The following is a 21,390-nucleotide window of genomic DNA, read 5'->3' as shown; positions in this document are numbered from 1 at the left end:
AGAACAGCTTGAGTGTTTCCAACACTCTACTGAAATTCAACCGGTTTGTTATTTTGATAAGAATAATGATTGTCTACATGTGAGATTCAAGGGGGAAAATATATCAGAGGTGAATTTGTTTACAGCACAATTAACCTTATGTTTAAAACATTCGAACAAGTTTTGCAGGCCAAATAATCTGCCACACAAAAAGGGCTGAATTATCAGAGTTTGTGCTAGAAATCGGATGTTGCTTTATGTACTGAATTTCTATCTTTCTGTTCTAAAGTAACCATTGGAATAATTTTCTTACAGAATGATAGTTGCTATGACAACCATAGCAAATTTTCCTTTTCTGAAACAGATGTCTCATTTAGTTGAAAATTAGAATGTGAAAAACCCATGGGAAAAATTAATTCAAACTTTAACAGAACACTGACTACAATGTAATCTCTTATAGGTTAACCCCTTAACATCTTTCTGCACTCCTACAGTAACCTTCTCATAAATTCTAATTAAACCAGTTTAACCTCCTAGGAATGACCTTCTTAGCTATCATTAGCACTTTAGTTGTCTTTGAAAGGATCATTTCTGTTATAATAGTAACAGAAAAAAGTCGTACTAAAAAAATAATGGTCAAACATATTACCACCCTAATTATTTATTAGGATTTTTTTTCTTTTATTCAGCTACTATGGGAAAGAGCTAATATGTAGCCCAAGAACTCTTTTGTCATTTAAATGGGGCTTTACTTAGCTTTACATGTGATCTACTGCAAAAGGTGGGGATACACCACACACATCTGACCTGCCCTTTATGAAAAAACTAAAGGTTTTTCATTTTCAAATCAGTGGTACTCATCTCAGTCTGACAGGCAGCCCTAAAAACAAGGGATACTTGACTGGGGAGAACTATCAATGCACATGGATTTTTCTATTACAAGCGATGAAAGACTGAAATTTGATTCTCCATTGACTTAATTTAATTGAAACCTTTTAACTCAAAGAATGGCTTCCTTCCTTTCCAGCTCAAGGGGAGTCCTCATAGTACCTGGGCACTCCTGCAAACAAACAGGGCAGAAAACCAGCGGCACTCCCAGAAACAATCCCCCTTTGCAGGGCTGGGGGTCAGCTGACACAAGAGCTGCAAGATTTACTGCAGCAGCTGCCTCTAGGCTGCCCAGCTGAGTAACACAAATCTTGCCACCAGCAGGCACCAATTACCCTCTTTGACTTCAAGGGAAAAGCCCAGGAGCCACAGGGAGCTCTGGGTGGTTTGACTGAACAGCAGTGGTGTTTCAATGGGATTGGTGGGCAGCATCCTGCAAGCACCCTGGTAGCAAAAAGTGCAGAACTGAAACACATTGTACCTCCTAATTTCTATTGCTTCCTATAAAAATCTTCTCCTTTTCCACAGCTGGAAGTCACGTTCTCTCTCTAGAATTCCTTTGCTTACCAAATAAATTTCAAAGGTTCACAAACACATGCAACTTGCTTCAGTCTTTTCTCCACAACAGTTGTCATTTTTCTCCTACAGGAATATAAAGAGATATTGGTTGGTGACTGTCAAGAAACTCGGTGGGAAAAGAATGGACCAAATCACCTTTCTCAATCCTGATCCTCTTCCTGAAAGAAGCAAATATTCCATATTTAGAAGACTGGACTACCCATGCTGAAAGCCATACTGAGAGGAGTGGCTGGTCAAAGGCCATGGAGCATGAAAAGCAGATTCCACAGTGGCAAACACAAGCAAAACTCCAACATACCCAGATTCCCAGCCCAAAAACCTCTCTGTTGGACATTTAAGTCTCATTTTTCCTGGTCTTGATATCATCTTACTATCACAACAAGCTACAGTCCTGTGAACATGGGTGTACAGTACTATACACACTGCATAACTTCCCTGGTGGGCAGGTTCTTCAGGTGTTCATATTTTTCCATTCCCCACCACTGCATAAGCTGAATTTAACCAATCACTGCATTTGCCTTTTTAGCCTTTCCTCATTAAAGGAAATTGAGGAATTAAAGGAATTAAGTAATTAACTATTTTACTGAGCATTTCTATTATTTTTAACTCTACTTTCTCGCCAAGTAAGCATTCACAAAAGTTCATATTTTTAGGGTTTATTTTGTATCGGCCATTTCATCTAAAGTAGTTGTGAAATAACACAGAGCTTTTTATCTTTTCTTCCTTGCATGCAAAAGGGCCATCCAAAGCAGGAAGGAAAAGGACAAAAGCAGCTATCAGGCCATTGGTGCTAAGACTGACTGGCAGGGCACTGTTTGTTTATAGGCTTTGAAATTTCTTTCAGTACCTGGGCATCTGAGCCAAACATAACTGAAATGTAAGGAAAAACATGTTTCAGAAATCTTCAGGAGCATGAGAAGACTTATGAGTAACTTCCATGTAAGAGAGGAGAGGATGGTGAGATTTTTAGAGAATAGCAGTGGGCAAAAAGAATTAAACTGTGCAAAAAAATAAATTTTTTTTTTATTCTTAATATTGAAGCCAGAACTTTTTAAATGAAAGTTAAGGCCTTGTACTAACTAATAAATGGAAATGATGCAACTCAAATCCTCTACTGGCCATGACACACAACTCAGCTTCCATGGGGAACTTTGCCTTACCTGCTTTGCATCCAAGGTTGTCACTCTTGGAACTCCGAATCAAATTAAATTATTGTTTTCACAAAAGGAAAGAAGGATAAAAATCTGAGTATAGCCCTTTGTCAGTAATTATTTCTCTTGCAATTCGAGTTACACATGAAATCATTCATCTTTTGTTTAGTAAAGGATTTCATACAGCTCTGACTGCAAAGAAGAAAGAATGAGCTATGACTAATAGGAACTGATCATTTCTAAACATTAATCTGTTATAAAACAATGAAAAATAAAATGAAATCTACTTTATCTTCATAATAAGAAAACAAGAAGGTAACAGGTAAGGAGGAAAATTAATGAAAGACTGAATTTAAAATATGCCAGTACCAAATGCAGATAGTTTATCTCATTCTTCTGGAAAGCAAATGATTATACCCCAGCTGATATTTTTTAAAAATAATAAAGCAAACAAAGGTAGAAACTAATTTGGAATAATTAGTCAAATGCTGAGGCTGCAGCAAATGATTCAATGCTGAGGCTGCAGATGTAGAACAGTACAGACTTTCAGAACAGACTTAGGGATTTAATGCAGAGATGAGATCTGGAGTTCCTGATATCTCAGAGCCTGTTCCCCCAGTCTCTTGAGTTCTCAGGATATAAAACTAGAGATACAGCCAGGTTATTCAGCCCATATTTGAGATACTGATAGCTGGCAGCCACAGAAAGAAGGGTTAGGAGAGGAATTAACTGCCCCTCTGTTTTCAGTCACCATCTCATTTTAAATGTAAAACCTGCCAAGAAGGGGCCAACCCAGAACAAAAAAGAAATTTGATGCCCATCTATGCATGGCATCTTTTCGTTCACTGTCAGATGCCCAGACAGCTGAAATAAAAGAATGTTCTTCCTCACTTCCAGCTAGCTGGTGTTTGTTGTAGTCTCCTAAGACACTGCAGGTGTTGGCCACCTGAGGAGATGGAACACCCCTTTTAGGGGCTGTCTCAGATAAAACATGACTAAAATATGTAGGATATGTAACAGGTGCCCTGAGAAACAACAAAAAAGACTCTCACAGTAGCCACTGAGTTACTGAGCGCCCTAGTTACAGTCAGGCCCAAGAGTTACTCCCTCTAGTAATTCACTAGGTTTACATTCTTGTCTCCAAATACCAGGAGTGATCAGGCCATATGGACTAACTGTCTGCCAGTTCTTTTCTGATTTTCCTCCCTTTTTATTTTTTTTTTACCTTCTTTTACTTAGAAAATTCAAATCCATTTTGATTTAAACAAGCATGAAAACACTTCCAAAACTAATAAATTATTGCAACATGTGTGCATATATGCATGAAGTGTATTATTATTAATGTTTCAAATCTAGCAACAGATGAACTTACTTCTTGTTTAAAAAAGCACATACTGATAGTTCATATGCCATGTGTCTACCCGAAGTGAACAAAATCCAAGCAATCCTAAATTCCATGTTTACGTTTTCCCACACTCCTAAATTCACTCCACAGTGCAGTGGTGGAAACAAACTGCTGCAATATAGCTTTCTATACAAAAATGTACATGTTTAACAGCTATCCTTCAGCTATCTAGGAATCTGAGATACCTTAAAAATGTACTTATCTCATGTATATTACACAATTAGAAATATTTGACATGCATAGGTGCAACCCCGTGTTGTAATATCCGGAAAGCTTTGTCTGAAAAAGGGAAATTAGGACCTTCTGAAGAAGGACAAGAAACTCAAGAGGACTACAAGGATGTTGTTGGTTATGCAGGGAAAAAAGTAGAAGGGTCAATTCCCAGATAGAGCCTAATCTGCCTACTGATGTAAAAGACAGTAAAAAAATAAGTACATCGGCAACAAAAGGATTGCCAAGGAGAATCTCCATATTTTATTGGTTACAGGGGGAAACATGGTGACAAGGACTGAGGAAAAGGCTGAGGTACGCAATACTTTCTCTGCCTCACTCTTAAACAGTCAGACTGGTTGTACTCATTGTACAGAGCCCCTGAGCTGGAAGACAAGGACAGGGAGCAGAATGGAGCCCCATAATCCAGGGGGAAAGAGTCAGTGACTGCTACACCACTGACACTGAGGCACACCCAAGTCTCTGGGGCTGGATGGGATCCACCCAAGAGCTGAGTGTCATCACATGCAGGACACCCAGGGAATCAGCTCCAGCCAAGATGGGTTTGGGACAGACAGCTACTGCTTGACCCACCCAGCTCCTTCTGTGACAGGGTGACCCCCTCAGCAGATGAAAGAAAGGTGGTTGTGTTTCCCTGGACTTTGGAAAGCCTTTGACACTGTCTCCCACACATTCTCCTGGGGACACTGGATGCTCACAGCATGGGTGGGCACTGCTTCACTGGGTATAAAACCAGGCTGGTGGGGAATGGAGCCACATTCAGGTGGGGCCAGCACCAGTGGGGTCCCCAGGGCTCAGCACTGGGGCCAGTCCTGTTTAATGTCTTCACTGATGATCTGGACAAGGGGATCAAGGGCACACCCAGTCAGTTCATGGACAGCACCCAGCTGCGTGGGAGTGTGGATCTGCTGGAGGGCAGGAAGGCTCTGCAGAGGGATCTGGACAGGCTGAATCCATGGGCCCAGGCCAGTGCTCTGAGATTCCACAAGGCCAAGGGCCCAGTCCTGCCTTGGGTCACACCAACCCCCTGCAGCTCCAGGCTGGGGCAGAGGGGCTGGAAAGATGGGAAAGGCTCTGGGGGTGCTGGGGACAGCAGCTGGACAGGAGCCAGGAGTGCCCAGGGGGGCAGGAGGCCAATGGCACCTGGGCTGTGCCAGCCCTGGTGTGGCAGCAGGGCCAGGGCAGTGACTGTCCCCTGGGCTGGCACTGCTGGGGCCACACCTCAGATCCTGGGGCACTTCTGGGAACCTCAGGACAAGAAATGGACATGGAGGGGCTGGAGCGTGTCCAGAGAAGGGAACGGAGCAGGGGAAGGGGCTGGAGCAGCAGGAGGGGCTGAGGGAGCTGGGGGGGCTCAGCCTGGAGAAAAGGAGGCTTGGGGGGGCCCCTCTGGCTCTGCACAACTCCCTGACAGGAGGGGACAGCTGGGGGGGATCAGGCTCTGCTGCCAAGGAACAGGGGACAGGATGAGAGGAAATTGTCTCAAGCTGTGCCAGGAGAGGTTCAGGTTGGACATCAGGAGGAATTTTGTCATGGAAAGGGTGCTCAGGCACTGGAAGGGGCTGCCCAGGGAGGTGGCTGAGTCACCAGCCCTGGAGATTCAGAAGATGTGTAGATCTTAGGGCCATGGTTTAGTGTTGGCCCTGGCAGTGCTTGTTTTATGCTTGGACCTGATCTTAGAGGCCTTTCCCAACCTAAACAATTCTATGATTGCTTCCAATTTTGTCTGCTTTCTTAGTGGTGAAGAAAAATCCTCATTTTAATTCATTTTAAACAATGCTAATTTATTAAATGAAATAATTTATGAACAGCAATTCCAAAGGAAGTGTTCTGTGTTAAAACAGTTTCACAAGTGGTAAATTACTTTTCCCCTTAAAATCCAGTCAGGGTAAAGAGAAAGAACTCAGACAGCTTTGTTACAATTAGTCCCTATGCCAGTGGCTCTATTTACACTTCTTCATGTAGAGCCACCATTTCCTTCTTGATGTAGTAACACCTTTACTGTGTTAAAACCTGGGGAAAATGCACACATACAAGCTACCATGGAGTAGGGAGGCTGATTCTCACCAGGTGTAAATGGCTTGAAAGCTGGTGGAGTACTGCCAAGCTACTCCAGCTGAGAATCAGCTCCACACAGACCCACTCTGAACTAGTTGACTATTTGTGTTTCTCTTGGAATATTGCCAAGGGGCTCATCACAGTGCCCAACTGTGTTTACATCTTTGAAACACCCTGAAATTGCTGCGGTCTGGGATTACAGCTCAGACTACAGATAGAGCTGGTAGTCTTTTTGTTTAAGAAGAAAAAAAAATGGGGGGAAAAGCAGCCAAACAACAACAACAAAAAAAGCACTTTAAACTTTAAAATCAGCTCTGTTTCATAAAATTAAACTTTCAAGCAAATGTGAAAAATAAAGAGAAAACTGCTGTGGGGGATAGCAATTTCACTCTTGTGGTTTATGGACTGCAGGAAAGTGAAGCCAATTCCCCATAGTGAGATTACAGGTCTCCTCTTCTACAGGTCTTAAATTAAAAACCAGCTGAATCCAAAGTGAGCTAGTTTACTGGATCGGAAGATTCAATTATTTCTGCTAAGTAACTGAACGTGAACTACTTCCTTTTAATAATATACAACTAATAATTACTGCCCAAGAAAGGACTTTTCCCTACCAAGCTAATTAAACTAAAGCAATATACTTTTCAACTGCTCTCAAATTTAACTAAAGGGAGGAACATTGAAAAGCAAGTAAATGCAAATCTCCACTCACATGAAGATATCCAAAGCCACACAAAATGTTCAGACATTACAAGAAATAGGATTTGCCCAAAATTGTTATGTTGAAATCAATGTAATTTCTGGTCTATATTCAGCATACGTGCATGTGTGTGTCCTGCACACTTGTACAGACACGGTGGAAGAGCTCTACTGCAAAGTGAGCTCTTACTTTGGCTTCATTAACTGCTTAAACTCCCCCTGCAAGAGGTCACAGTGAAATGTGTTAAGGAACTGGTCCATATCTCTAATACACAACAGGCAAGAGGTTTCTAAAGTACTGATTTTCCTCTGTTGTGATGCTCTGTTCCAGACTCCTCAGCCCTAGGCAATGCTGAGAAGAAATTTTATTTGAGAGAAAACATTTTCTGGAATGTTCATCAACAAGAAAAGAATAAAAAAAGTGATATTCTAAACTGCTGTGACTCAGGAATACCTAATAACTAGAACTTATTGGTTTGACTGTGAGGTATTTATGGACTACAATATGTGTAGTTCAGTCCACATTTTCATTTGTTCACATACCTACTGCAGAGTTTATATAGTTAATAACAACTATACTCATTCAATGTGATACAGAAAATTCACTTGGAATTAACAAATTTTTATTTTCTTCCATGCACTTTTTCAGAAATGTTAATGATTCTTGCTAATTCATTTCACTCACTTAATTTGTATGGAAGCATTCATTAAAAAGACCTCTCCTGAATTCAGTATGATTGCTCACACAAGCAGTAGCACCTGTATACTCAGAGCCTGCTGAATGACATTCACATCTCCTGTATGTTCAAGTCATGCAGAAAATGAAAGGCTTTCCAAGACAAATTTATCACATCAAATGCACCAATTTAAGCTATTTGTTGTTGTTGTTGTTGTTGTTAAACAAAAGAAAAAATAAGGAGAAAAATGATCCAGTGATCCATTCGTGATGCTAAAATGGCAGGATGTTAAATCTCACTTTCTGCCACTGGAAGACCTTTCACACTCCAGAAGTTCAGTATCGTTCAGTTCTCCACACCACTTTCCCTGAACAGCTGAGCTTAATAGATCAAAATAATTTTGCAGGAAAAACCATGCTTATAATCTTCCATATGCTGCAGACTAAACTACAAGTGCAGTGTGGTTTTAAGTAGTTTTAGAAGCACCACTTCCAAAATGGAAAATGGCTTCTTGCAAGTATGAAAGAGGAAAAAAAATATATCCCTCCAGCATTCTGTTAAAATACAATTAAACCTGTATCTGTGTGCCTCAGACTGATGATATATTTTAACAGGATGATGAACTTTTCTCTTCTGAGAAATGTTGCTATTTCTTACACATCTGTCACGTCTTACCTACCTTATACTGAATGCCTGAAAGAAAATATCTTCAGCATTCTCAGCACAGTAAAACAGCCACATCAGGAAGGCTTAGATGACAAATTTCTCTCAAAAATTTCTGAAACCTGAGATGCCTCATTTCTAAATAGTGAGTAGAGTCTATTATTCCCATTGACTACTTTCATTTTTTTCAAGAACCACATCAAGTCTACCTAAATTACTCACTTCTATTGCCTTCCTCAAAGTCACTAATTAAAACAACTCCAAATAGTTCCCAACTTTAACAATCAGGGAACATCTACCACTTTTAAAACATATTTCTGAGCAGCCAAACCCAGCAGTCTATAATTCATCCACATCCAGGATTTCTGCATCCATCCAAACAAAACTGTAGCACAGACATGGAAAACAAACCATCTGCTCAGAAATCCACTTAATCTGAAGTTTGGAAGTGTTTTAGAGGGAATTTTCCTCAGGAAACAGTACAGAAGCAAGTGCACTTCAGTTATTTGTATTTTTATCTTTTGACCAAGTGAGAGTGCAGCAAAAAAAGAACATAAAAGGATCAGATATTTTACTACGAAAAACATCTAGTATGGTTTTGTCCAGTAATAAAACATTTTTGTCATGTGGAAGATGCTAAATAAGTTTTTTTATTTGAAAGGGGACATAAGAACTAAGAATTGGAATGGTCACTTTGAGGCAGAAGTTTTTTCTGTCAATTCTAGGGAGTGAAACCCACAGTGTAACACCTTGAGCTGCTGCTGCTGCTCTATATGGAAGCCACATTCCCAGCTTGGAAGGTTTATTATGTTAAATGAAGTCAATATATTATTTTAATACAGTTTCATTTTAATTGATGTTCACCTCAATGACTAAAAATTTGTACAAGGTCCCAGAAAGTAAACATTAGGTGATTCATCACTGGCAAAATGAAAGCGTGTCTCTCTCATGAAATTAATCTATAAATCTTTGCTGACGGAAACTGAGTTCAGTGAGGAATGAAAAGCTGTTCTTGAAAAGATGGAGGAGGAAGGCACTGAAATGGAGACTTAGGCCTGGAGTCTGTGTGGAACCAAAATAGGGCTGCCTCAGTTTGGCCCTTTGCATGCTCTTTGAAACTGTTTTGATTACACATGGAAGTTACCAGCCTTTCTATGCAAAGTGCATGTGCACATGTGCATGCACACACAGAAAGAAAAAAGAGAACATTTGACAAGAAGTCAAATAACAAAGTCACCTACTCTGTGATAAAACACAAATCAGACAAGAAAATATCAACTGAGATGCACAACTTGAGTAAGACCCTTGGCTGGAATAGTCCAGACAACTGCAGTGCACCAAGAAAGGGACAACAGGTTGGAACCAATTTCCAGCTCTCCAGCCAAAGGGGGATGATGATTTGGAGAATAAGGTCCCTGTCAAGGCTGCTTTGGGATGATACTAATGCAACCTACATGCTGATGTTCTTTAAACTGGAAGGAATTAACCCATCTTCTCTGATGAAGCCAGAGCTCATGGGATGGGCCTCAGCCAGTTTGCTAAACTCAATAAAAACAAGACTTAAACAGAAAGAAACTGTTTCCCACATACCTTAACTTTCTTCGCTCAGTTCCCAATTTTGGAAAAATAATGTGGCACCAGAGCTGTTGATCCATGTGTAAACATGCCAGGCCAAATCTAATCAATGCTCCATTGGAGGGAACCTACAAAACTCCAGGAGTCCAGCCCAGGCATCTGTCTCTGCAGGACAAATGGTCACAAATGCCTTTCCAAACCGACATTAATATTTGCTCTCACATCTTCCCTGACTGGGAAATTAAAAGTTTCTGAAGTTCAGAAGGCCTTTAACAAAATAATGAAGGAGGAAATGAGAATACATAGACACTAGAAAAAAAAAATTACTTCTGCAAAAAGAAAAATGAGGTTCTGTTTCACAAGAATAGATCTCTACAAAAAATTGAAGCCAAGTAGAAATGCACTCTGGATAGAGTCTGGAGGCAATCTCATCCAAAAGGGCTTCTTTAAGTTATCCAGACCAATATGTCATTTAGAATAATGAAACTGTCCTATGTTTGCAAGAGAGTTGTGATTGTCCCTTCCTTTCCCACATGGTGGAAAATGGAAAACAAGTGCTGAAAGAGATAACATGCTTTCCTGCCACCTTGCATGCCTGCTTGAAAGCAGGAGGACCAAAGTTTCTCCTGCAACTGTATACATCTGCTTACAACTTTTATGGAAAGCTAGAAGAAGATCTTCTCCTTCAAAAGAAATGCTACTTGCATTTCTTTTGCATCATCAAGTAAAATATGTACTCTTATCCTGTCACAAATGCACAATCATCCACTTCTTAACAGAAAGGCCACTCACCATTTTCCACCAGATCAGACCATACACACAGTCCTTTAGCAGATGCACATCTTTTCTACAGACCTCAGAGACCTGTTCCCATGTCCATACAAAATTGCACATGCACCTTTATAGGCATTTGTTTTTTACAGGGCATTTCTGAATAAGAACTGTAAAAGGATTAATATACAGTGGACTTGTTCAGCAAGCACAGCAGATCTTGTGCACTGAATGCATCAGGTCTTTTTGAGCAAACACAGTGTGTAATTGTGCAATTAAAATCTTTGGCAGTTACAGAAACAAGAGTGAATGGTATAGTCTATCTTCAAGCTGTGGCTAATACCAAAACTCTTACCTGCAACATAGTACTGGGAGGGAATGATGAACTACAATAGAAGGCTGAAAATCTGTAACTCAAATACTCACTAATAAATTATTAGTATTTTTCCATGAATGATGTCATCATAGAGTTAATACCCTATCTGATATCAAAGAACGCTGTCTGGTGACAAAGACCTTCTGCTTCAAGGGGCCATCTACTGCTTGTAGTGAGTGTGATAACAACAGCAAACTCCCTGTTACAAGGCCTTTGTTGATACCTGCCCATTTCAGGTGTCTGCCTCACACACAGTTCTAGCTCCATAGTGGGATTGACAGAATCACAGAAAGATGGCTCAAAAAGGACTTCTGAAGATCTGCTGTCCAACCTACCACTCACTACCTCTCACCACCACGAGATCTGGTCAGCCATGACTGTCTAGCCAAGTCTTGGAAACACCTAAGGGTGTTTTCTCTGCCACTTCTCTGGTGTTCATTCAATCTGCCAGTTTGTCTATCTTCATAACAGTTCAGAACAAAAGGGGAGTTTAAAAGTACTTTTCAAGTAGAAGCTTTCCATTTTACAGTAAATGTTATTGAAAAACTAAAGTCTTCTCTTTTACATTCACAGCAACTACAGCTGGTGTGTGCACAAGATTGTTTCCAGGCCGGTGAATATGTTCTGGCTATGCCCTGGGTTTTGCTGGGATGAAACTAGAGTGTATTTTCCTATGACTTGTTTTTGCAAAAATAAATCAGAGTGTCCAGCCTTTATACTGAAGAAGAGCCAACAGTTCCTAGCATCTGAGCTGTACTGAAGGAAGTGCATTAAGAAGAGCAGTGCCAGCAGCTCAGGGAGTGATCCTGCCCCTCTGCCCAGCCCTGTGAGGCACATCTGCAGTGCTGTGTCCAGTCCTGGGCTCCTCAGCACAGCAGGGACAGGGAGCTCCTGGACTGGGGCCAGTGGAGCTGCAGAGATGATTCAGGGCCTGGAGCATCTGTGGCAGGGAAAGGCTGAGGGAGCTGGGGCTGTCCAGCCTGGAGAGGAGCCCCAGCTGAGAGGGGCCCTCAGCCCTGGGTGTCCCTGTGTGCAGGGAGGGCTCCGAGCAGGGCCCAGGCTCTGCTCCAGGGCCCAGCAATGGCACCAGAGGAACGGGCAGGGACTGAGGCCAGGAGGTTCCACCTGGGCAGGAGGCAGAACTTCTGTCCTGGGCAGTGACCGAGGACTGAACAGATTGAACAGAGAGGGTGTGGAGTCTCCTCACAGGGGATATTCCAGACCCCTCTGGACACAATCCTGTGCCCTGTGCTGTGGGATGGCCCTGCTGGAGCAGGGAGGTGGGACGAGTGACCCACTGTGGTCCCTTCCAGCCTGAGCCATCCTGGGATTCTTTGAAGCACATTGCATTCTTACTGGTGCCCTGCTCATCCATCCAGATCTGGCAGCCAGCCCCATAAGCACTGTGAGAAGCATCATGCCCCTAGGCCAAACAGCTACCCATTGCAGTCAGCATTGCTCTGGACACACTTCAAGTCTTGGTATTACCGAGTTTCTCATGAAACTTCTAATGTTTTCACACTTCTCCTCCTTATCATCTATCCTGATAATCCACTGTCCAAGATATGGCTTTTGCAAGTGCTAATTCCTAAGTAGCTGCTTTTGTGCATTGCAAGTGGCATTTCAAAATGGCTGTTCCCTGCTCAATGATAATACTTGTGTAATTAACAATTAAGACAGTTAAATTTTTTTTAGTGAGTAGAGGCTCAATTTGGCACTTGAATTCTTGCCCTTGGAGCCCAGGAGAGTTAGAGCATTGGTTTCTGAGACAAAACACTGTCCCATTTCTTCTGTGCAATTAAAAATAACCACTTGGTTTTAGATAATAATAGAAGACAAATACGAAGTGCTATTAAAAATATTTAACCACACGCAAGTGGTACATATTTAAAAGACCTTAGAGACTGGCATGTTATACAAACCAATCAAGCTCTCGTGGTTTAATTTGCAACTAAAACATTTTAAATAGAAGTATAATCTAATGTCTGCAGGTTATTTATACAAATGCAGATGGCTACAGGTAAATGATACTAAGTTAATGCTGCTTGGCTTTCATTCAGACCTTACTCCAGTGTTGTCAAAGTACTTTGCAACTATTGATCAACATGTTTTATGAATGAGGGAAATCTCTAGCTTCTAATTATTTCTACAAAAGGTGATGTAAAGACAGAAGGTCAGTGCTGCAACTAGAAATGGAAAGTTTAAATGCATATTTTTAAAGCAGAAAAAGAAAATTGTTTTAGGATATTAGACAAGCAACTACATGAAATTTGACTTTCTTATGGAGTTCTGAGACCTTAAAAAACTTAAAATTGTGAGGTTTTGACTATGTTGATAAATATTTTCTAGCGGACAAGCTTTTTAATGCTAGTTCAAAAAAATATTCACTATGTAAAGTTCAGCAAATTTCTGTATCTTTTTAGAGATTACATTACTATGATGTAGAAAGAAACTGAGATTGGTTTCCCAGAGAGGACATGACAAACCTCTCCTTTTAGGGCAAACAAAGTATAGCAACAGAAATGCCAAAGAACAGTGGTGCTCACTAGGCGCAGGAGTGTACCGCAGCCTGGGATCCAGCAGCAGCTAGTCAAACCCCCACACAAGAGCTGTTTGCCTTCCCAAGCTTTCTGACTGGTGACCTGGCTGATGGGACTCTGCATCTGCTGCCCTGATAGACTGATGAAGGGCTGTTATTACTACTGTTGATGTTTCCACTGGACACGTCATCAATTGGCGTGGAAACTTCATTCTGTCTTGCTGAATAGCGAGCAAAAAAGCTCAGTGTGGCTGGAAGACTTTCATCAAGACTCTCTCCCAGATGGAGAAAGCAAATATCTTCAGGAGACCTCACAACACTCACTTCCTGGATCATAAAGGGGTGGGAGATGATTTAGCAACATTGTAAAACATGGAGTGTGGAAGTGTGGCCATGACCTGGAGTTGCAGAAGAGATGGAAAGTGTTGTTTTTATTTGAAGGATAGATCATGGCAGATAGCTCAGGCAACTTGTGCAGAGTGACAGGATTTGTCACAAAGGGAATGTGGTAGAGCTGATTTTACAGAAACATTATTTATGGGTTAGTGGGTGGACTAAAGGTTTTCTCCACAGGGTTTTGCAGATCTAATCACACACAGAAAGTTCAAGTGGTTCTCTTTAGCCTCTACATAGTGCTACTTTATAGATAGCATTTTGTTTTAATTTCATTTTTCTAGACTTCCATGCAACTTTTGGTACTTCACTGCCTAAAAAATTATTACTGACACTGGCAATATGGTGCCTGATTACCAACATTGCAAGGAAGACATGAGGTGGCCAGACACATTGTAAACAGAGCGTAATTACAGTATTTACAGTTCAACATCAAAATGGGAAAAGATGCCAAGTGGCATTTCTCAGAAGTTAATATTGGGACTGATACCATCTAACATCTTCCCAAATAATTTGGAAAATTAAGTAAAATGCACACTGACTGCATACATTGTACACACAAGAGGAAGATGAACTATAAAACAGCAGGTTGGTAGGTTGAAAAAAACCAGAAAGATCTGGAAGTCTGAAAGGGAGAAAGAGAAGGGTGCATTTAAGAAAGAAACTAATCTAGACAAATGTAGAATAATAAGCTCAGACAAAATTAACACCCATCTCAAGTAACCAAATGGGAAAAAGACTATTTTCACTAAAAAAGAAAAAAAATCCAAGAGATTTCACAGTTTATTCACACTGAAAATTTACATCAGGGTATATGCATCAGGTTTGACAACTTGTTTGCTACATTTCAGCCTGATGTGATGTTAAAAGGAAGAATAATATATTCCCTTAAAACCTGCCTTTTAAAATACATTTTTACTTATTTTAAACATGTACCAAATGCTCACAAAAAGATCCAATTTACAGGCCCATCAGCAGAAATAATAAACAGGAATGGGACATTAGTAAGAGACACAGAAGCAGCACATACAAGGAAGTCAGGAACCAAAGTCCACCTGCCCTCAATACTGTCAAGGGTTCTAAGTGATCACTATGCAGTAGAGCAAAATCCATGAAATATTAAGCTGCCACTGAGTTGTTGACTTTAGAAGCTCAGCTAGACCTTGAGGAAAGCTATTACTTTATAAAAGAAAGTAAGGTTCTGAGGGATATGCAATAAAAGACCTTCAGAGTTGCTGAAATAAGCTTGCTCAATTAAGTGACTACTGTACACACTAATGAACCTCCAATACTTTCTGTAGGATAGAAATTGTCAAAAGAATGTACCCTTGCGATAAAATTAACCTGTAATTAAATAAATTCACCAAGGATAGAAAACATATTTTATGACACAAAAGCCCCCTGCATGGACTGTTAAACAACTGTTCCTGGCTGAGAGTTTGAAGAGCACACCATCTTTTTTTCCCATCATTATTTGGTTAACCATACCCACAGTACAGTACATTATTTTGTCACAGAAATGATTCATTACAAGAAAATATAAAAACTTTATAAAAGTGAGTGTTACTTTTCTTCCTAACACAGCAATTCAAATACAGCTGATGCGGACAAAATGGCTGATGTGATAGCAATCAACAATATTTTTTTTATGTATGCTTAAAAACCTGCTTACCAAGGGGAGCCATATATTCTGAATCCCCTCACCGTCACTTCAGAGTCTTGAAGATAGATGCAGTTTGTTAGAAGAGACTGTACATTTTCATAGCTCTCTGGCTTCAGCTTAGAAACAGAGGGGAAATAGTAAAAGTCCTGCTTGATTAAGTCAGCCATGAATTCCTGGTCAAAGGTCAATTCATGATTTCCTGCTATCACAATCTTGTATTCATAGGGCAGGCTACCTAAAACAGTGAAAAACAAACAAATTACTTGTTTTATGAAAAATCTGATAAAAGCAAACAGATAGACAAAGTGTTATCGGTTCCTGTAATATGCTCACATAGTTGAAACAATCGAGCCTACCCCTACTACATGTTATTGTAATTCCTGCTGATTTCAGGTAAATGACATTACTGTCTTTTTCATGGCACACTATGATTTAGCATGCTTAGCATTAATGTGTTGAAATTACTTTCAACTCATCAACCTTAAAAACCAGTCTGCAGACTTCTGCTCTACTATTTACTTCTAGTTAATTGCCATTTGTGCTGCAAGTATCATTTACTGTGACAGTGATGATAACTCTTTGACAGAAATTAGGGTTCAAAGAAGATCAGCCGTAATGCTTCATAAAATCATGTCAGCTCTCTTCTCCCAGAGCTGAGGTCTTTGTCAGCCTGTACTGACACTCAGAACTTGGGTCAGCCAGAGGGGTCTGTGCCCTGACATTAATATCAAGCCTTCAAGCAAGGCATGGACTCAGTTTGGCTGTCAAAAATCCACATCCCACAGTGAAATCTCACTCTTTGCCTCTATCCCATGGCTTTTTTCCTGCTCCATTTTCTCAGTGACTCCCTTAGCTCTGCAGACTATAATTTAAAGTGACTCATGTTCAAGAATATTTTACAACCCGTATTTAGTGAAAAACCTTAGATCAACCTCCTGATGAAGGCAAGAATATATATGCCCACACACGTGGGCTCTTCCTGAGAGCAGCACTGAAACAGAAACTTTTCACCTGACTCTGCATTTGGTTATTCACTGGATTCTGCCCCTGAGAGCTGGCATTGCCTGTCTCAAACAGCTCAGCACAAACCTCCTAAGCACATCTGGAAGAAACAAAGAGAGAAACTGTGCAAAGCTGCATTCATTAGCTTTGTTTCTGCACTGTTAATTTGCATCAGGATCAAGACGGTCAGAAGAGGAGATTGGGACCAGAAAGAAATATCTTACTGAAAATTAAACCCGCCTTGCGTAACAGCAATTTTTTGGGATTTTAATTTTAGAAATGCATTGCTGATAACATAAAAATCCTTAGTGATGGCCCAAGCTTAACCTGGAGGCAGGCTACTTAGAGAACACAAAAAAACAGTTAATATGCAATGACAAAAGTTGGCATGAGTAGGACTTCAGAAAAAAATGCAACAGTGTGATTCAGAGCTATGGAAACAGAAGACAGAACAGTGCTAGCCTAAGGGAGGTGACACAGGGCTGAACTTTGCCAGATGAAGATGTGGGTGATTCTGAAATACAAGTTTCAGACACTTGGAACACCTGTATTAGGAAAGCTGATGGTACAGGTTCCAGTCTTTCCTATGGACCAAATACATACATGTCTTTAGAGTATTTACCAAAAACTCTTTTCAGATATTTATAATTACATGTTAAAGGTTCAAGATTCAATTATTTACCTGAAAGGCTTCTCTCTTTAGTTTCTGAAACACTTGGCATTTAGCAGATGTGTACTCCACCTGTACAAGCTTTCTAGGTGTGTACACACACACACAAGTTAAAAATGTTATTTACATGCTGCAACATGAGGCATCTTCAGGCCTTAAAGGAATAAAGAAATCCTGTATCCCACAATGTGGTTACCAGCTCCATTTCTGTTCTGTTCAGTAAATCTTTTCCAGCTCATCTAATCCATCCATCTAGCAGCCAAGAACCTGTATGAGCTGGTTATAGTTGTTGCTTCCACTAATGTATTTATGTCATGTTGCTGTCTGTGGGTGTTACTTAGGCAAATTAGCAAATTACTCTAAATGTACAGTTACATTTATTACAGTGGCGGCCAGAGGCACTGCTGTAGTTACAGGTCTGTCAGCTTTTCAATTAACAACTGTGTTTTTGATGAGTATGCATCTCAGTTGTTTGTTTTATTCTTTCATTCCACACCAGTCTTTGGTAAAATTATTTTCTTTTCTTTGTCTCCTTAACTACACTTTTTACCTTTCAAATCTTAATTTTTTTACTAACAGGGTACTTTCTGCTGCTTATTCATAGATTTAGCAATGTTTTGTTCAAACTTTGCTCCTTGGAATACTTTAGAATGCGCTTTGCTTTATACTACGAGGGCTCTTGAATTACAAAGTCAGACTTAGGTATAAATCTTTGAAATCTTGTTCCTGCCTAGGCACTGCTGCTGTGAAGTTATGTGTAAGGAACAGATTTCTGCACAGTTTGCAGCCTTGGCTTCCTTGGCTAGGAACAGGACATCCCCAAGGGCACATAATCTTAGAGCTGTTGTATGGCTGTGTTCCTATGCACAGCCCTAGAACAAACACTTACCATTTTTTATCCCAACAGCTCTTGTTCGTAGATAATTCAAATGCTTCCATGTTCATCAGTTATTCCCACAGCTGCACCCAGGATGGAGTAACTGCACTCAAAAAGACTCTGCAGGGAGTCTTTGTGGCTGTGACACCCTGGCTGTGTTAATCACCACACTGAGTTTTCAGAAACCAGCTGAACAATGGAAGTGATCTTTCTCCACCATGTGGCACTTGTGAGACCTCCTTTGGAGTGTGGGGTCCCATCCTGGGCTCTTCAGTGACAGGAAAGCTACTGAGAAACTGAGGCAAGCCCATCAGAGAGCAGCCAAGGTGGTTGGGATGAGAGGAGAGACTGAGATCTGAGGCTGTTCAGACCCAGAGAAGATGCAGGGTAGACCCTGCTGCTGGTCTGCAACCACCTGAGCCCGGGTAAATGCAAGAGCAAGTCCTTCTTAGAGATGCATGGCAAACAGCAACAGGCACAAGTGAGAACATGCTACAAGGAAAGAATTTTACCATGAGGATGGTAAAAAAGTGAAGTAGGTGCCCTGAGCAGCTGGGAAATCTCCCTCAAAGGCACTCAGAGTTCACCAGGCCAAGGTTCTGATCTCTAACCATGCCTGCTTTGAGGAAAAGGTTGAACTCAATATCCTCCAGAGGTCCCTTTCATCCTCCCTGATTCTCTAGACTCCTGTCAAGCCACACTGAAAAACAAACCAGAATTTTAAAGAGCCTGCAATGCTAAAACAAATCCAAACCTCATTTTGTGTTTTGGTTGTAATGGAACAAGTCTATGGCAGACGGGCAATTTGACAAGACTAGAGAGTATGTTCCATTAACTCTGGTATAAGTTTCTCATACTACCCATCTAGCAGATGAGTAGGACTAAATCCCCAACTGATAACCAATTAACATTTGATTCTAGCATATGGCTTTGCTGGTGGGCAGGTAGCAAACTCAGTATTAATACAGAAGCTCTATATGTATACAATGATATTAAAGAAAAATTATGGCTGTCACAGGAATCCTGCACACATATCCAGGACAAAATTAATTCCCCAGAAAAAAATAAGGCAGGAAGCATGTAAGAAACAGATCTGCCCTTCAGGAGTGCCAAGAAACACATGCAAGAACATATGCTATGGGAGTCAAAGATGTAATTTCAAACAAAGAAAAAAAAGAAGAAAAGTTATGAATTTGGGGGAAGTTACATTTTTTGTCTGATCTCTTCTCTTGACCAGCCAAAACAAGGCAAGTGTTTTTGTCCAAAGTCCAGGGATCCTTCTGTTCTTGGCACCTGAGAAGATTCTGCTAAAATATGTTAAAATATGCCTCTAATCTGGCCATAAACTGCAACTAGAATCGGTTGGAAAAATTTTACCTAAATATTTTTTCTGTATTAAAATGCCACTTGGATGGAATGGGTTATATTTAGAAATTCACACAGTCTTTCTGACATTACCAAGGAAAAAAAAATTAAGCAAAATGTCCATTTAAAATATTTTGGGGTGAATAAAAATTTCATTTCTAGGCAAAATTTCTTTTATTTTTCCCTAAAATAAGTGTTGGGGTTTTTAACTCCCATAAATTTTAGTTTAATTTGCATGAAACTAAAATTATTTTCCGCCATAATCAACCTATATCCACTTCATCCTATTTGGATTTGGAATGAAACTTTTACAAATCAAAATCCTATAAGAAACACACTGGCTCAGATTCAGCCCTGGGCTTCTGAGCTTTCTCTTTCAGGCCACATTCAACTTTTGCCTTCTGCCAATTTGGAATGGGGCTCCAAGCCACCATCCACCTCTGTCAGCCTCTGTTTTAATGTGGGATAAGAGATTTCTCCCATCCTTTTCCTTCTTCTTGGCTATATGACTCTTTATCGCTCCTGTCTTATTTTCCCCTTTCCATTTTGTAATCTCCCCTTATATGCAATAAAATGCTGGAGACACATTATCTTGCCCTTAATTTAGCAGTTTTAGAAAATATATCTTTTTTCTTAGGGAAAATATGGAACTTGCTGAAGTACAATGCTTTAGACTTCTGCCTGCTTGTCACTCTACATCTGTCTGAAACTGCCCAGCAGATTGAAAAGCCATTTACTATATAAAGACCTCAAAGGTAATTATGTTCCCTTGAATTTCCTGAAAGTGTCTAAGGTAAATAATCCCCAATCTGAAGGAGAGGTTTCAAAGGAATGAGGCAACTTGGAACCCACAGCAGATCTATAAGACAAGATCCAAGAAGTCAGGCAGCAGTGGCTCTGCTCCCAGAACAACCCCTTACACAAAAAAATCAGCCCTAAATTTCCTCCATCAATATAATTTCTTATCATTTGAGATTACTTTACTATCAACAAGCTCAGGTTATCATATTTAACTTATATATAGCCAGATGTGTTATCATCTTACAGACTTTTTCACTTCATCCATGGAGTTTTTGTCAGTTTACAGCAAAGCTTCCTCAGAAAGTTTCTTAGCCTTCATTTGTTCAGGATAAGAATATGACAGCAGTTCTGGTAATATAATATGTATAGGAACATATATATTTCTTCAGCTAGGAACATCTTTGTTTATTCCTTTCATTACTGCAGATTACTAATTAAGAAAATCAACCTAACATCTAATTTTTGCATGTTTATGCACCAATTACAGAATTATTGCAGCAATTTTTTGCTTCCAAACTCCAGTAGGTTCTTTTTATGGTGAACATAATTTTTACAAAATAACTTGAAGTGCTGGGGAACCATTACTTGGACTACAGGCTACATAATGCAGCCTGCTGAGCAACACTGTTTGTTTGCTGTTTCTCTGCAGCTGAGCTTGTTCAAAGTGGAAGTCTGTGTTATTAAGGGTTCATCTTGTTCTATTATCAACCAAGTAAACCAGATAAACATTGCAAATAATCCAAGAGCAAACTCATGGTGTCCATAATCCAGGCTCCTCTTGTACCAAGTGAGGCATCTTTATCAACTTGGGACCTCCTCTGAAGCTCACAGTGGTTACCAGCTCCCAACTTTGCTGAGCTAAATGCAAACCTGGACAGGCAGATGTGTTTTGCTTCTTTCCTGGTACTTTGTACTGAGCAAAATTTTTAGTATTCATTAAAAGAAGTGACAATCACGTAAGTGCCCACTTAGTGCTTCTTCCCTCTCATTTCAACCTTTTAGAATACAGCAGTGAGTGATACAGTGGAAAG

General features: G+C 40.3%; 1 protein-coding gene across 4 annotated transcripts in view; it reads right to left on the bottom strand.

Annotated features, from left to right (window-relative positions):
* The window catches only part of MPPED1 (metallophosphoesterase domain containing 1), a 60,925-nt gene that overhangs the window by 14,245 nt on the left and 25,290 nt on the right, over positions 1-21,390 (bottom strand). For all 4 annotated transcript variants that reach the window (XM_054282071.1, XM_054282070.1, XM_054282068.1 and 1 more), the window contains exon 4: positions 15,654-15,879. In XM_054282071.1, coding sequence (XP_054138046.1) covers positions 15,654-15,879 — 226 coding nt within the window. The remainder of the gene's footprint in view (positions 1-15,653; positions 15,880-21,390) is intronic.

The sequence above is a fragment of the Melozone crissalis genome, unplaced genomic scaffold (assembly GCF_028551555.1).
Source record: "Melozone crissalis strain CALT ecotype California unplaced genomic scaffold, PUWL_Pcris_2 ptg000033l_1, whole genome shotgun sequence".
Classification (NCBI taxonomy): domain Eukaryota; kingdom Metazoa; phylum Chordata; class Aves; order Passeriformes; family Passerellidae; genus Melozone; species Melozone crissalis.
Note: the sequence above shows the minus strand (reverse complement) of the source record. Positions and strands in the feature narration are given on the sequence as shown.